Genomic DNA, 18,533 nt, shown 5'->3' on the forward strand with positions numbered 1-18,533 from the left:
TCATTCTGGTTCTGTATAAGGGAGGATTGAAAGAAAAAGCCATTCAAGGCAGGGCTTAATGGCAGGTGCTGTAAATCAGAGACTCTGGATTCTGGTCATAGCCCTGACGTGAACTTGCATCACAATTCTTTGTGCCTCAGTTTCCTTCTCCATGAAATGAGAATAGTAAACAGGGATATCTACTTCATGGAGTTGCTTTAGGGGTCAGATGAAGATAATAGATGTGAAAGTGCTTTAAGAAGCAAAAAATAAGTAGGCAGGCCACTGATTACCCTACTCAGCAACCATATCACCCATTGTGTCTAGGCCCCAGTTTCCCCTATCCTAAAATGAGGGTTATAATATAACTTCTAAATAACAAAGATGTGGTGAGGATAAAAGTGAGATAATCATTTTTCAGAAAGCTGTAGGGGAAAACAAAATATTTGCCAGACATTAAGAAGTTTAGGGTTGGGGAGTGGTTAGACCCAATTTGATTTTTATAAAGAATATTTTTATATACCATTTTTATATGTGCCATTTTATATCTGATTAAGAAACAGTGTGGTATAATGGATAGAGAGCTGGTCTCAAAGCTGGAATGACTTGGGTCCTGCCTTAGACATCCACTGGTTGTGTGATCCTGGACAAAACACTTCATTTCCTGATGTTCCAGGCAATTCTCTAAGAACCTAAATTGCAGAGAAGGTGCTATACCGAACTGGTAGAAGAATTTTCTTCATCTGAGAGTTCCTTATAGTAATGAAATCATAGATCTTATCTCTATCCCTATACAACTAATTACTATTTAACTGAGGGATAGGGAACCTATCTGTCCAAATCACTTCATTCAGTGTCTGGCATGGTGCCCATGTAAAGAAATGCTTAATGAAGGTTTTTCATGCTTTTTCATAGAGATGCCATCGCTCCCAGGCTTCGGTGGTGTTGCCCTAGGGTATAAGGGAAGGCAAAGGAAACTTCCCATTAGTCAGATTTGCTAATAGACCCAATGTGATACAGCTTCTCAGAAAAGCTTCCTCTGTCCTCATCTCTCTATTCTTTACACTGTGTGACTAATTGTCTGGCAGAACTATGACCCTGGAGATTGGGAAGAATGATGGCTCTTTCTCTTAGAAACTTCTGCTCCCAATTTCTTAGTTCACGTACTGCCTGCAGCTGGATGGTTAGATCATTCTTCTCCTGGCTGAGTGTGGCTGTTTTTTCTTCCAGCTCCTTGACCTTGTTGATTAGCTCCTGTGTCTTGGAAATGGCATTCCTCAGTTCTTCCTCCTTGGCTTTCATCTCCTCTTCCTGCCGAGCCACATTCAGGAGAGGCTTAACCTGTAGGATAAGCAATGCCCATAACAGGATTAGAGAGACAGTTTCCTCTGGGATAGCCGCTGTACCTATTAAATAAATAAAGAGGAACATGCTATTCTTTGTCAGCCGACTCAATTTGACCTTATTTAAACTACACTTGGTCCCATAGAATTGATTTCAGCCCCCAAAAAGTCATGATTAAAGTAAAAATGCCTAAATAATTGTTCTTAACCTCATCTGTAACCTCAGCAGAGAAAGTATGTTCTTGGGAATATTTCTGAGAAAATTTTTGTTCTTGAGAACTGAATTTCAAGAAAAAAAGGTTGGATTCAAATGCCAAAGTTGAGTTCAGGACCTAAAAATAGTATTTAATGGTCTGTGTGCCTAAGCTGCTTTTATATTCTCAGGGAGAGAGTGAAGAGCCCATCTTTAAATCCACTAGTACTTTGGACACGACTATTTTGGACTTTCTACTCATTTATATCATAATGTATAAGAATCAATATGGCAGAGGGTCAGAAAAATCTGGGTTCAAGCCCTATGTTAAATGTGTATTATCTCTGGCACCATGAGCCAGTCATTTAATCTCTTATAGTCCTCTGGAAATTCTCTACAATTTATGGAGTAGCCAAGCTACATAAGTAGATAGAATTTCCACGCTGGGAAATCTTCATGCCAGTGAAGAAATCACATTTTCTGAACAAGAATAACAACAACAACAAAAATAAACTTTCCTATTAAAACATTTTTCTTTATAGTTAGGTTTTATTTGGAATTGGAGGTCTTGAAATATATACTATATCAATCTTTTACCTCTGAGACACATACATTATCTCTGCCTGCCTCCCCCTTCCCCTCAGATGAAAAACTTTTCCTTATTTCTGAGAAGTCCCAATTTCCTAGATTCCTTATATGGCTGTATAGGAAGTCAGACCCTTCCTGTTCTCAAATGGGGAGAATGATACTCAAGCTTTAATCATAGGATCACAGAATGTTAGAACTAGAAGATACCTTAGAACAAGGGTTCTTAATCTGGGGTTCAGTTATTTGTTGTTTTTTTTGTTTGTTTGTTTTTCAAAACCTTTCTGTTAACTGATTTTAATAGAATTGGTTTCCTTTTCAATCCTATATATTATTTTATATATTTGAAAACATTATTCTATGGAAACATGTTTAAAAGAATTGCCCATGTTTAACCTATATTGGACTATGTGTTATTTTGGGAAGGAGAAAGAAAAATTTGGAACACAAGGTTTTGCAGGGGTGAATGTTTGCATGTATTTGGAAAAACAGAATACTATTTTTAAAATTTTAAAAATAAATTAAAAAATTAAAACATTATTCTAAGAAGGGGTCCAGATTTCACCATGACATAAAAAAGGCTTGAGAACTTTAGAAGTAATCTAATGCTAGGCCAATTTTACAGAAGAGGAAGCTAAGACTCTTCCTACTATGAGCTCTCTTGTGCATCAGTGGGAGCCTGAGCTTGTTACATGCTTCTCCTCTCACCTTATTGTATAGTTTCCACCAGCCCCAGAACCGAAGCTGCAGGAACTTGCGTACATTTCTCTGGATGACTTTCAGGCCGAGTCTGTAATGAAACCCAAGGGATTGCATGAGTTGGGGATGGGGAGGGTAGTATCAGTACCTGGGGGAAGGGGAATGGGTAAAGAAGGGAGTAGGTGGTAGGCATTGTTCAGACATGAAGATACATTCTAGAGATGCATCATCTCTCCTTGTTCTGTCTCGGGACTGTGAGCAATGAATCTGGCGAGACAGCAAGGGGATCAGGATAGCAATCAGAAAAATGCAGTCATCAGCAAGATAAGGGGACAGACGATGAAATGCAAAGTCCATTCCTAGACAGCTGTTGGAAGTTTGGGAAGGGTGGGGCACTGACTCTAGAGAGATCATTTATTTCTTCACTTACTGATCTTCAGAAAATAAGAAAGTCAGGATAATGAGAATAATAGTTGTGTCATGGTAACCAAAAAAAATATTATTGTTAGAACCTGAATCATGATGGCAGGTCAGGGAGGGAAGAATAATACCATGATTATGAAGGCATGCATTGAAAGGAACTGAGTATCAGGTATATTGAAGGAAAGATAAGGAAAATCTGCTACATAGAGTTGACCCTAGACAATATTAGAATGTTAGCAAAGTTTGTCTTTGGCAGCCCCCTGCCATTTGTAATATTCCTCTGTGTACATCCTGAAGTGTCCAGAGCTAGCCCAGATGTTGGACCCTGGCTTCTTAGGGATCTCTTTGGGAGCATCCAACTGGGCTACCAGCATCCCAGATCCCAGACTTTTCCCCCCTCAATATTCTTCCCTTTCCTCCCCTCCATGGCCATCAAATTTTATTTGTCCTAGTAATCTCTCTATTGGGTGTCCTAGGATAGTAATTGATAAATATAATTTGTGCAGCACTTTTAGGTTTGCAAAGAATTTTACACACACATACACATTTGATTCATATAATATTTGATTTTCACTTGATGCATATAATATTTGATCTTCACAACACCTTTGTGAGATAGATTCTATTATTAACGTGGAAAGTGAAGAGAAAGATTAGGTGAATTGTTCTAGATCACGCAGCTAGTAAGTGCCTACAGTAGACTTTGAATTCAGTTCTTCCTGGCTCTAAAGCCAGTGCTCTATCTACTTCATCACCTAGTAGAGATGCCTCCTGGATGTCTCAATAAACAAAAGCAAACTCCCCAATTAATAAATGATCAAAGAATAGGAACAGGCAGTTTTTTGATGAGGAAGTCAAAACTATATTATAGTCATGAAAAAATGCTCTAAATCATTAGTGATGAGAGAAATGCAAATTAAAACAACTTTTAGATATTATCTTTCACCCATCAGATTAGTTAAAATGATAGATGTCCTTCAATTGGGGAATGGCTAAACAAATTATTGTATATTATTGCAATGAAATATTATTGGGCTGTAAGAATGATGAGCAAGTTGATTTTTAGAAAAACATGGAAAGATTTAGGCTTATAAAGGAAGATGCTATATACCTCCAGAGAAAAAACTCATAATATATATACATATATATGTATGTGTGTTTATATATGTGTGTGTGTATGTGGTTTAATTGTTGCCTTCTCTAGGGCAGGATGCAGAGAGAAGGAGAAAAAAAAGTGCATACATATTTAACCTATACCAGATTGCTTGCTGATTTGGGGAAAGGAGAGGTAAAGGAGGCAGGGAAAAAACTTGGAACACAAAGTTTTACAAAAATAAATGTTGAAAACTGTCTTTACATGTATTTGGAAAAATAAGATGCTACTAAAAAAAGAAAAAGGTGAATAACAAAGAACAAAAGAAAAACTTAGAAGGAAGCATAGCAAAGCTGGGTAACTTTGAAAACAACGTATAGTATTTATTATATAGCTTTAAAAATTAAACAACTTAAAATGGAAATCCATGGTTTTGTATTTAATCCTCTTTGTTCTGGTATGTTCATAGAAATGTTCCTTTTTTCTCAGTTTACATTTAAGTTTAAATTAATATTTTTCAATTCTTATAAAAAGGGCAAACAAAATTAAGTCCCAAATAAGGAAATGTCTCTCTCCAGTAATTTAAATAAATGCCTTAACCCAGTTAGAATGAATGTGTCTACAAAAGATCAGTGAGAACTAAATCTAATGGTGGAAATTTCAGGTATGAAGACAAATCAGGAGAGAGAACTCTTTCAAAACCCACTTCAGATCCTATTTCTTCTTCTCTGCCACTGCCTTTTCCCTTACCTTCCAATCTTTCTTTCATTATATCTTCTATGTTGACACTGTTCCTCATTTTCTCTCCTCCAGACCCCTTTCCCCCAGCTAAGATTAAAGTATTCATCTTTTGATTCTTTGCTGAGAAGATGGCTCACAAGAAGGAGTAAGACTGTCAGTGTTTACCATGTTTAGAGTGGAGCAGTGGATAGAGTATGAGAACTAAAATTAGGATAGTCCTGAGTTCAAATCTTGCCTCAGACATTTTCTTATTTAATCAAATTTTTTAATCACTCTCAGGCTGTTTCCCCATCTGTAAAATGAGGATAATCATAGCATCTTCCTTATGGGGTTGTGGTGAAGATAAAATAAAATAACATAGGTACAGTGCTTTGCAAACCATTGAGCAACCTCTAAATGTTGGCCATTGTTATTATTACTCCTGTATTGCTGAGCTATCCCAAGAGGGTGTCAACTGTTGTTTAGGACTGGGGAAGAGATTGAAGTACAATCTATAGTGTCTTCTAACAAGTGAAGTTAAAAGAACTGAAAAGATTGGGGAGGGGAGACAGGAAAGATGATACCTTCTTTCCAGCATTTTTTTGAATTCAATTCTCATCAGGAAACCTCGGAGTCGGCACTGAAGCATCGTCATGATTTTGGCCAAGCGTTCATCTCGCATATCTTCCAGTCTGGCCAGGATTCCAGCCCGGAAGAATACCTAGGAAAGCAAGACAGCAGTCTGGAGGCCTTGGTTTCCAAAAATATGACTCTTGCTTGAAGGCAGCTACTTCAGAGAGTTTTCAGTGTTAAGCAGAGCAGGTAGTCAGGAAAGCAAAAATTATTTTAAATATCTACCATGTGTCAGACATTGTGCTAAATTCTGGGAATACAAAGAAAGGCAAAAGACAATTCCTGCTTTCTAGGAGCTCAGGCTAATGGGGGAGATAGCATACAAATAATTATGAACAAACAAGTTCTATGTAGACTAAATTGGAAATAATCAAGAGAGGAGAGGCACTAGTATTAAGGGAAAACTAAAGGAAAGAATAAAAGGTGTTCTGTAGGAGGAGGGAAACCAAGGGAATCCAGAAGGTAAAGATGAGAAGAAGAGCATTCCAGAAATGAGGAGACAACTAGTAAAAGTGCCCAAAGTAGAGAGATGGAGAATCTTTTGAGAAATATCATCTCATTCTTTTCATTCCTCTCCTCTCCTTTCTTCTTTTTCCTCTCCTCTCCTTTCCTTTTCTTTTTCTTACCTTTGCCCCCTTCTCTTCATTTTCCTTCCCTTCCCTTCTTTTCAACACATGTATGCATAGAAAACAAAGAAAAATAAATATCTATATATCTGAAAGGAAAAAAAATAGGTGGATAATGTGTCCAGTCCTTAAGTAGGTAAGGACTCCTTTTGGATACCCACCCCAATATTGCTCCCCAAAATCTTTATCAGGATTCACACTTGGAAAATGAGACTGACAGCCTGGGTGACTAATATACCTTGGGAATAATTGAGCTGGCTGAGTGTCACCTTTTTAAAAAACCTAACTCTAAACCCATGGACTATGTTCCTAGCAGTCCCTTTCATCTCTGTTAGCTGGAGACAGGGCCCTTAAACTCCACAGAGAGACAGCCTCCAGGCTCTCTCTTGATCCCTTAGGGAACTCCTCCATCCCTAATGGATTCTGAAGATGTTAAAAACCCTGAATTGGCTACAATTTGTCCTGACCCAAGCTTAATGAGAGTATAGGTAAAATATGGGGCTGCTAATGATTCCTGTAGCATCTACTTCTCAGGGTTGCTGCAGGGCACCATTGGGATGTTGAGTTGTAAAGCATTTGACAAATCTTAATTTAGAATATGTCATTAGTGACATATTGGTTAGCTTTGCAGGACTGCTTTTTCCCTTCTTTTTCCTTTTCAATCTGTTATAAGAGATAGCTCACTGAATAGGTAAAGAAAAGGGAGCAGGGATTGGATCAGTGATTTCACTGGTTTAAAGAACTTATAGGCTAAGGAAACCTCTTCTTAACAATGCAAGTAAGTCCCTACTATGCAATGTATATTCTTCAACTGACAGGAGTTCTCACCCTGGAATCCAGGTACTTGCTTTTTTAAAATTGTTTTTGATTAATTAGTCATTATTTTATCTGATTTCATAACCCCATGTTGGGTTTCCTTGGCAAAGATACTGTAGTGGCTTGCCATTTCCTTGTCCAGCTTTTTTTTTCTTTTTTTTTTGCAGATAAGGAAACTGCAGCAAACAGGTTGAAGTGACTTAAACAGAGTTACACATCACACAGGTACTACGTGTCTGAGTCCAGATTGGAACTTAGGCAAAATCTTGCTGATTCCAAGCCCTGTACCACATACTGCCCTTTGGTTTTTGATAACTGTATTTCAATATAACTGGCTTCATTTGTAAGTCTATTTTATTTCAAATATTATCTCAGAATATTATTTTGAGAAGGGATCCATAGGCTTCCCTAGATTGCCAAAGGGATCCAAGATACACAAGATTAAGAACTCTCATCTTAGAGAATAGAGCAGTTATCAAATATGTTGCCCTCTGCACTCCCAAATGTGGTCCAAACCAGATTAAAATGTAATTAGGAAACATTTAACAAAATAACCCCAAAAAACAATAATAATGTGAATCTATGGTTTTATAAATCAACATGCTGCTCACAGGGATCCTTATATAGGACTTAGTAGCCCTCATTTCTATTTCAGTTTGATAACATTGGCCTTGAAGAGAAATGAGAAATTAAATGACTTTCCTAGAGTCACAGCTAGGATGTGTCAGGAGTTGGAAGGGAATGAAAAGGGACACATTTGAAAATGATTGTAATATAAAAAGAAGAGATCAATAAAAATAAAAGCTAAAAAAGGCTTATATGTTGTATAAATATAAATTATGATGATGATGATTATACATGTGAGGGAAAGGTCTCAAATTACTTAAAATATGTATGTGTGTTTAAATAATTCCTAGCTTTCCCTTGGTGATTATATCTGTGATTCTTAGGAACTGGAAGATTAATACTCAGTAGGCTCCCAGCTTCTGTTGCTAACTTTCACTTGAATTCAGGATCACCATATGCCAGACACTTTGATTAGTAGAAATTGGGTGCAATATATTTGTATGAAATGAGAGCAGTTTTATTAGTACATTAAATGTGATACTGGCTTCACTTCTGGGAATAAACATATATAGATATATACACATATATATGAAAATATATACATATCAAATATATACATACATATATACATGTATATATTTATACATATTTATATTTATATAAAATATATATTTTATATATGTATATATGTAAATGTATTATATACATATGTATATATATTTATACATATATATTTATATTTATATATATATATTTATTTATATACACATGCAATATTGTATATATAAACACATACATGTGTGTATATATATACCTATGTACATACAGGTGTACATATATATATATATATATATACACATGAATACTTATACCTACACACATGTACATACACATCTATATACATCTATATGCTATATATATGTGCATATATATGTATATATGTACACACACACACATATATATATATATATATATATATATATGTATATATATATATATGGAGGCTAACTGAATCCCTTGTCCGAATGGCAATCTATGGGGCATACTGTCCAGGGAATCCACACAGGTTGGACTAGATGCCTTCTGAGATCTTTTTCAACTCTGAGATTCCATCAACAGCTGACCCATCCACAAGCTCAACCCCATTCTTTCAAACCACTCAGATGATTGGTATTGATCATGAAGAAAAGGGAAGATGAGCAACTCCATCCCCCTGGGTTTTTAAGGGAATGCTCATTCCATCCACCCTATCCAGCCTAAAGAAGAAGCCTGACAAAGCTTGGCTGGACCAGGATTTGGCACCCAAACCAAGAACAACCCCGATGACTCATGAACCAGAGTCAGGTGGTGACCTCTCCTCTGAGTCAAGAATGAATAAGGGTTGTTGGCAGGGTGCTCGGGGGCTTTGGGTTGTGGGTGGTTTGGAATGATGGGCTTGATGACCCCATGGGCTCCTCTCCCACACAAGTTAATGCTACTGCCCCAGGCCAAATTCTGTTCTCTTAATGAGGCACTCTTATTATATTATGGAAGAGCTTTTTCTTATAAGGCAACAACTGGACACTGCCTCCCACCCCTCTATTTCATTTTTAGGATTTTGGACCCTTTCATTTGCCTCGCAGCTGAACTCTCTTCATCTATGTATCATCTCCAATTATAGTGTGGGCTTCTTGAGAGTAGGAAGGATTAATTTTCTGTTTATATCCCTAGCACTTAGCCTAATGCTTGGCACAAAATAAGTGCTTAATAAGAATTTTTTCATTCATTCATTCTCAGATTTTTTGGAATGATACTAAGATAGTGATGGTTAAGGTTTAAAGACAGCGCTAGAAGTAATCTCTGAAGTCATCTAGTCTACTTTCCTTACCCTCAGGGGCAGGGGAGATCTCCCTACCTTTACTGCCCAACCAGATTCCTAGCAACTCTTAACAAGGCTGAGATCTGAGGGCCCTGGCAATAGATATGAAGGCCATTCATGAATGTTTGTGTGTATGTGCTTGTCCAGGTAGTCTCTGACTGTGTACGTGTAACAAACAGGGTTTCACATTTTACTGATAAGGAAGCTCAGGATGCCCAAATCACACAGCACTGGTTGTCAGGGGTAAGATTCGAATATAGATCCTTTAGACTCCAAACTCAGTATACTTTCCATTATAATGTTACTGCCCATTGACTTTAGAAAAGAATAGTGCATGCAGAAAAATCTACCTTGGTGTGTCCAATTTTATATTCATTCACATCTAGGTCAATAGAGCCAAGCAAAAGTTCTGAGGCTTTCTTATTGTCCACGAATCCCTGAGGGATCACATTGGGGTTCAAGACTTGGTATCTAAATAGAGGAAGGTAAGAGTGAGAGGTATGTTTCATTCAAACAGGAGTCATTGCAGAACTCAAGACAGAGATTTTCCATATTCAGAAAACTTGTTCATCTAAACCACTATTGAGTAGAGAAATGCAAATTAAAACAATACTGAGGTATCACCTCACACCTGTCAGATTGGCTAAGATGACAGGGAAAGATAATGACAAATGTTGGAGGGGATGTGGGAAAAATGGGACACTGATACATTGTTGGTGGAGTTGTAAACTGATCCGTCCATTCTGGAGAGCTTTGACTCAACAGTGCCATTAATGGGTCTGTATCCCAAGGAAATCTTAAAGGAGGGGGAAAGACCTACGTGTGCAAAAATGTTTCTAGCAGCCCTATTTGTGGTAGCAAAGAATTGGAAAATGAACCCATCAATTGGGGAAAGCTGAACAAATTGTGGTATGTAAAGGTAATGGGATATTTGTTCTATAAAAAATGATTAATAGGCTGATTTTAGAAAAGCCTGAAAAGATTGACATGAACTAATGCTAACCAAAACAAGCAGAACCAGGAATATACATTGTATACAATAACGGCAAGAATGTGCAAGATCAATGAATGAAAGCCTTGTTTCTTCTCAGTGGTTCACTAATCCAAAGCAATCCCAAAAGACTTTGGATAGAAAATGCCATCTGAATCCAGAAAAAGAACTATGGAGATTGAATGTAAATCATCACCTGCTATGCTCACTTCTTTTTTCTTTTTTTTTTCTTTCCCAGGGTTTTTTCCCTTTTGTTCTGATTTTTCTCTCCCAACATGATTTATAAAGCAATGTGTGTTCAAAATAAATAAATAAATTTTTAAGAGGGTGAAAAAGTTTTTTTTTAAAGCTTGTTTATTTCTCTCTCAGTGAGACATGTTGTTTTTAAAGTTAATTGAGAAAATCATGCCTTTCAAGTGGGAATTTCTGCAAGTGAGAGTAAATGACCACAGTAGCAACTTTTCTTTCTGAGATGGGGCAGAAGAGGGAGAAAAGAACATAAAAGAAAATATTTCCAAAAATATTTCAACCTATGTAGCAACCTAAAAGCTCTTGGTGAAGGAGCATAAATGATTGCTGTTGGGAATCAGAAAGGTGATGCTTACCTCTGTTTGAATTCAGGATATTGTAATCTGTTAGGGAAACCCTTCCTGCAAATACGGATACCTTCCAGGACACCATTACAAGCCAGCTGGTGCATGATCAAGTGAGCATCCACCACCCCTGACAAAACAAAGTCATAGGTATGAGACAGTGAGTCCTCCCCTAGCAGATGGGACAGATGGACAACTCCCACCCAGGGAAACACAGCTTGAAAGTTGGCACAGTGCACCCATTCATGATGATGTGTGACACCTTTAGGAGATAGAAAGGGGTCCAACTCACTGTCCAACTGGATTCCAAGTCACTCTCAACAGGGCTCAACAGTCACTCTCAACCAAATATACAAAGGCAGATTGTGAATGTCTGATTGTGTGTATGTGCTTGTCTGTGTGGTCTCTGACTAAGTAGGTGTCTCACAGCATTACAAAGCCAGAGACAGAATTAATTTTAGATTATTCATTGTCTGGCATCCTCAGTTCCTCTTCCACTTGCCCACTAATTGAAAGTGGACTATATTGAGTAAATCACTGGTTTGGGAAACAAGCTGGTCAGTACAGGCACTTCTCAGATTCTGAGAACTCCCTACGCCCCAACCTCAAGCACTTACCAGACTGTTTGAACTCATTAGGGACAATGCATCGGACAAAATGGGGGGCAGTGCTGTGCAATGTGGTCATCAGTTTGTTCAGCTGTTCCTGGGGGTGGAGAAGAAATGAAGTCAGTGAGGAAATAATAGTAGCTCTCATTTACTGATGAAAAGAAATGTTTTGCTATTTATAAAGTGCTTTACTAATGGATAACATTTCTTGCTTTCTCAATGGATGCTTAAGGAACAAGAAATAAAAATTGAACATTTAAAAACAATAAAGTACTTTCTTTCTTCAATAGTCCTATGAAGTCATATGCAGTTCAATGAGGATCATAGAATTAAAACTGGGAAGAGCTTCAAGGGCCATTTTGTCCCTCCCTCTCATTTTCCCGAGAAAGAATTAAGCTGCAGAAAGTTTTCATGATTGGCCCAGAATCACACAGGATTTGAACTTGAGTTCTTTATCTTTATGATTAGAATCTCTGTTTTTATATAAGATAAAATTGCTCAGGATCACACAACTATTAAATAAATGTTGGGGCTCAAAGTTCTGCTGTCTTTCCATTGTACCCCCATAACACATAGGCAGGAAGAGTATTGGACATATTTCAATAGAATCCAACACTTGGTGGTAAAAGGAAGGTTCTGAAATTTCTGCTCTTCTTGACCCTCAACTTGGCCCAACCAATTAAAGAGGAGCAGTTAGATGATAAATGGATAACTCTAGGGCTAGAGTTAGGAAGACTCATCTTCCTCTGTTCAAAACCAGCCTCAGACATTTACTAGCATGTATGGGCAAATCAGCTTCCATTTGCCTCAGTTTCCTCATCTATAAACTAGGGGAAATAATAATAATGCCCACTTCTCAGGACTGTTGGAAGGATCAAATGAGTTCATATTTATAAAAAAGGACATACTAATCTGAGCTGAATAATAATAACTAGCATTTGTAGTGTTTAAAGGTTTGCAAAGCAGTTTACCTCCATTATTTCATTTGATCCCCACAATGACCTGAGGGGATAGATGCTGTTAATATCCCCATTTTACAGGGGAGGAAACTGAGGTCATGTGAGTTACCCAGGGTCATTCAGGGAGGATTTGAACTCAGATCTTCCAGACTGGATGGGGTCAGTGCACTAGCCACTATACTGTTTCATTGCCTCAGTAGTTGGTTGTTATCCTTTGTTGTCAAAGAAAACTAAAATCACATCACTTTGATGGATCAAAGTTTAGTGTGTCTGAGTGTGACCGATCAGACCAATCCGAACTGAGAAGACTCTAACACAGGCTGGGCACAAAGAGTCCACATGAATAGCTGGAGTACAAATTTGTACATCTCACTTTTCTTTTAAGCTACTGCAATTCTGCTTTGTTCATAGACCACGGGGCCTTCCTTAATGTGGGTACACTATGCTATGGCAGTCCTACTAGGGTCTCACTGTCTCACAATTGATTCCAAAATCAAGAAAGTGGAGAAATTTTGAATGCTGTGAATATTTACCTCAAACTATGCCCAAAGGGTTATCAGACTGTGCATACCCTTTGATCCAACAGTGTCTCTACTGGGTCTGTTTCCCAAAGAAATAATAAAAAAGGTGCAAAAATGTGCAAAAATGTTTGTAACAGCCCTTTTTGTAGTGGCAAGGAATTAGAAATTGAGTGGATGCCCTTCAGTTGGGGAATGACTGACTAAGTTACGGAATATGAATGTAATGGTATATTATTATTCTATAAGAAATGACCAGCAGGCTGATTTCAGAAAAGCCTGGAATAACTTACATAAACTGATGATAAGTAAAGTGAGCAGAATCAAGAGAACATTGTATACAGCAACAACAAAATTATTTGATGATTAACTGGGATGAACTTGACTCTTTTCAACATTTTTCATTGTATGGGCCAATCATGAAAATTTCCTAAGACTCAGTTCCTCCTCTGGAAAATGAGAGGATTGGACAGACTGGCCACAAAGACCCTTCTAGTTATAAATTTATGATTCTCATTGGACTACCTACTTCACAGTTACTACAAGTCACTTTACAAATACCAAAGTATAGCTTATATTGATAAAAGTCTCTAGGTTTCCAAAAGTCATTCTTAGAAAGAAAGAAAAATCCAGCTGCAATTACAGTTCATACGGCTATATGGTGACTTTCTTTGCTTTAGCCTTTCATTTTTTAATTCAGTGCCTATTATTTTTGCCTTTTAAAAATTTTTTGCTGCTATCTTTTGTTTTTGGCTCACCTTCATACTGCAATGTATCCTTCTACTTTCCCCCACCCCAAAAGCTATCCTATATGACAAAAAAGAAAGAAAAAAGTTCAATAAAACTAACCAACACATCCATAAAATCTGACACTGTATACAGTGTTCCACACCTGTAATCATTGACCTCTGAGAAAGGGGCAATATATTTTCTCTTTGAGATCACACTTGGTCATTATAGATTATCCATTGCTAAATTTGATTTTTTTTGACATTTTTGCCTTTATTTATATTGTTGTCAATATTGTATTTTTTGATTTTCTAGTTCTGTTAATTTCATTTTCTATCAACTCTCATATAAGCCTTCTGATGCTTCTTGATATTCTTTATATTCTTAAAGCACAATTTTTCATTGTATTCACATCCCACAATTCATTTAACTATTGCTCATTTAATGTTGTTATTTAGTTGTTTTTATTTGTTTCTGACTTTAAAAAAAACACTCCTTTATTAAGTTCCTACTTTGTATAAATCACATTTGTTTCTGGGTTTCATTTTTTGCCTAAAAAATTCAGTGATAACACCCACCTCACAGTGATTCTGATAAGAACAGAAGTGCTAACTTTATCACAACTGGAAATCTCCAGAACTCATGCTTAGAAAGAAAGAAAGAAAAACCCATATGCACTTATACTTCATATGGTTCTATGGTGGTAGAGAAATATATGAAGAGATTAGATACTCCTCTGCAGAAGAGCCACTGAATTTGAATTCAAGTCTTCTTGACCCCAAGTCCAACATTGTTGCATTCTCTAGTTTTATTTCATACCTAGGAAGTTGTTGAAGATTACAAAAAATAAAAATAGTCCATTTTGGAGGGATTATGGGGAAGATCATTTTAATTACTGTTGGAATTGATTCAATGAGTCTGCAAAACAATTTGGAATTCTGCTAACAGTGACTAAAATATTCATATACTTTGATCTAGTGGGCTTGGTACATATATTATCACAAGGAAGTCAAAGAAAGAAAAATAAAGATTGTAACACACTTCTTGTGGTTATTTAAAAAAAAACCTTATCAATTGGAGAATGAATAAACAAATTTGGAAATGATAACATAAGAAGACTTAAAGGAACTGAGGCAGAATAAGGTAAGAAGAACCAGAAAACAACACACATAAGGACTTTTCTTGCTGCGTTTAGTGGCATTAACTCTCCATGACCCCATTTGAGGTTTTCTTGGCAAAGATAATAGAATGGTTTTTCATTTCTTTTCTCAGCTCGTTTTACACAAGAGGAAACTGAGGCAAACAACATTAAGTAATTTGTCACACAGTTAGGAAGTGTTTGAGTCTGGATTTGAACTCACAAATGAGTCTAACTGACTCCAGGGACAGCACTTTTATCTACTGTACCATTTAACTGCCTATACAGAAGGACTACAATAATATAAATGGAACAAATAATAACATAGAACTTAATAATGCATAATTATAATGACCAAGCTTGACTTTGGAAAGAAAGGAGAAAGTTCATTTCCCCTTTTTCACATAGAGACAGGGAAGTAAGGCAAGAGGAGAGATTTTTCAGGTGGAATATTGTCACATATGACTGATGTATGGGATGGGTTAATCAAATGGCTTTCTTTCCTCTTTGTTAATATTCATTACAAGGGATGACTTTCAAGGTGAGAAAGGAGGGAAGAATACATTTCAAAGTGAATATGATATAAAAACAAAAGCCTGATGAAATTAATATCTAAAAATAGAATTACCAGAGTTTAGAACTGAAATGGAAGACTACAATTAAGTGTACAAAGATCCAGCCTTATAATTAGGAAATTTTAGATCCAAGTAATACCCCTGAAACACACTGACTGTGTGACTTTAGAAAAGTAATAGATTCCCTAGGTAACTCTCAGATTAGAACTCATGGAACAGTTGTGATTTACATGGCAGAAGGAGTTTCCTTACTGAGAGTTCCTTATACCAATGGATTCACAAGTTTGAACCAAAAAAGTTGAAGTGATGTTAGGAATCATCCTTTTGCCAAAGAGGGAGTTTAGCCCCACTGAGGTTGAGTCTCTTAACCCAAGGCCACATAGAGACAGCATAAATCCAAGTTCTCTGGTTCTAAATTCAATGTTCATTGCACTTAATACACCTACTCTGATTGACTGAATTACAGAGTAACCAAGGGAGATAATTTAGAGTCTTCTGGTACCTCCCTCTTTGTGCCAAAACAGTGACTTCAGACAAGGGAAGCTGGTTGGGGACACTCAGAAATTTAGATGTTGGTGCATTTGGGTGGAAGCAGAGGGCTTGGAGGTTCTTACCCTGTAGAAGTTGGATACAGTCATGAAGGATGACCCTCTTTTTTGCTTCTTACTTCCAGCTGAAAAAGAGAAATTAACATTGTATAAATTACTATGCTCAGGACAAGCATATAACCACTTCTACATGTGGCCATTCTCCATTTGGCTACCAGAGACAGTGAATAGAGTGACAGACCTGAAATCAAGAAGTCCTGAGTTCAAATATGACCTCAGACACTAACTATGTGACCTTAGACAACTTACTTAAACTCTGCCTCAGTTTCATCATCTATAAAATGAGCTGGAGAAGGAAATGGACAACCACTCCAGTATCTTTGCCCAAAAAGCCCCAAAGGGGATCATAAATAGTCAGACGTGACTGAAAAGATTGAGCAACAACATTTGATTACAAATCACTTTGGGACTTGAAAAAATCTTGATGAAACCCATCAATATCTGTCAAAGACTGGATGGAGAAAAGCTTGAAGGTATGGAATTTTCTCAGATAAAGGGAGGAATGAATTATTTTGGAGGAAAAGAAAGAAAAATAAATCAATTTTCATACTGAATGCTGGTTATAATTAACTTTTTTTTCTTTAAAAATTGTAAATTTTATTTTATTTTCAGTTCCATGTTTTCTTCTTTCCTTTAGAGAAGGCAAGAAATATTAAACTCCATTACAAATGTGAAGTCATGCAAAATAAATTTCAGTATTGACTTGTTAGGGAGAAAGGGTACACGAAAAAGAAAGAAAGAAAGAAAAGAAAATTATGCTTCAGCTTGTACTTTGACTCCATCAGTTCTCCCTTTTTCACCATTAATTCTTTGGAGATTGGGTAAATATTTTTGTTGATCAGAATTACTAAGTCTTTCATAGTTGATTACTGTTAATTACTGTTACTATATATAATTTTCTTAGTTCTGCTTACTTCACTTTATAGCAGTTCATATCAGTCTTCCCAGTTTTTTCCAAAACCATCCCCCACATCATTTCTTATAGTACAATAATAATATTCAATCACATTTATAAACCATAATTTGTTTAGCCATTTCCCAATTGTTGGTCATTCCCTCAGTTTCTAGTTCTTAAAAGCTGATAAATACAAACACATAGACATACACACACATATATATATATATATGTATATACATGTATGTATATATAAACTAGATCTGTGATTTCAGTGGTGGAGGGAACTTCCCATGAGGCAACTTTCTCAATCTCCTACTAGAACATTAATTTCTTGAGGGCAGACAACAGGTTTTAGCTCTTTTTTGTATCCTCAGCAATTAGCACCATGTCTAGCAAGTAGTAAATAGTTAATCAGAACTTGCTGATAGATTGACTGGTTGACTGACATCCCTATAGTTCAACACCTATTGTGCAATATTTAGTCTTAGAGTTGCCTGAGATGTTGAGAGATTAAGTGACTTGCACCTGATCATATAGCTAATATATATCCAAGGTAAGACTTTACTCTTCCTGAATTTGAGGCCATATACTCTCAAGTATTTGTGAAACATACATAGTTTTGTATTTGTTATTTAAAAAGGAAAAAATGCACTAGCATTGGCATTTTCTCATACAGTCCCTGTCCCATTTAGGAAACTTTTCTTTTTTTCCCATCTAATAATATTTTATTTTTTTCCAATTATATGTAAAGATATCTTTACATATTTTGTATGATTTTGAGTTTCAAGTTTTTTTTTTCTCCCTCCCTGCTTTACTTCCCCCTTCTCCAAGACAGCAAGCAATCTGATAAAGGTTATACATGTGCAATCATTTAAAATATATTTCTATATTAGTCATGTTGTAAAAGATAAATCAAAACAAAAGGGAAAAACTATAAGAAAACAAAGATGAAAATAATATACTTGTATTTGTATTCAATTTCCATAATTCTCTCTCTGGATATGGATGGTATTTTCTATCTCAAGTCTATTTGAATTGTCTTGGATCATTGTATTGTTGAGAAGAACAGAGTCATTCATAGCTGATCATTGCTCAATGTTGCTATCTCTACGTGTATACAATGTTCTCATGATTCTGCTCACTTCACTCAGCATCAGTTCATGTAAGTCTTTAGGAAACTTTCTCTCTCCTCTACTAGACCATGACTTCCTTAAGGGCAGAGACCACGTTTTTGCCTTTTTTCATATCCTTTTACACAGCACCAGAACCCTGCAGGGTTTGATTCAGGGAACATTGCATCAAGAGTTCTGAACAAACAGTGCTGGTTTTTAAAAGCCTCATTCCTGCACTCACAGGCTGTGATGATGACGGCCTTCCCAGA

The 18,533-nt window shown here is 36.6% G+C and overlaps 1 protein-coding gene across 1 annotated transcript in view; it reads right to left on the reverse strand.

Annotated features, from left to right (window-relative positions):
* The window catches only part of LOC100921839 (myosin-16), an 88,431-nt gene that overhangs the window by 35,009 nt on the left and 34,889 nt on the right, over window positions 1-18,533 (reverse strand). Inside the window, exons 16-22 of the mRNA XM_003761564.2 lie at window positions 16,261-16,319; window positions 11,737-11,824; window positions 11,132-11,249; window positions 9,886-10,006; window positions 5,620-5,756; window positions 2,809-2,890; window positions 1,147-1,320 (exon numbers count right to left, since the gene is read on the reverse strand). Coding sequence (XP_003761612.1) covers window positions 1,147-1,320; window positions 2,809-2,890; window positions 5,620-5,756; window positions 9,886-10,006; window positions 11,132-11,249; window positions 11,737-11,824; window positions 16,261-16,319 — 779 coding nt within the window. The remainder of the gene's footprint in view (window positions 1-1,146; window positions 1,321-2,808; window positions 2,891-5,619; window positions 5,757-9,885; window positions 10,007-11,131; window positions 11,250-11,736; window positions 11,825-16,260; window positions 16,320-18,533) is intronic.

This window comes from Sarcophilus harrisii, chromosome 1, assembly GCF_902635505.1.
Source record: "Sarcophilus harrisii chromosome 1, mSarHar1.11, whole genome shotgun sequence".
Classification (NCBI taxonomy): domain Eukaryota; kingdom Metazoa; phylum Chordata; class Mammalia; order Dasyuromorphia; family Dasyuridae; genus Sarcophilus; species Sarcophilus harrisii.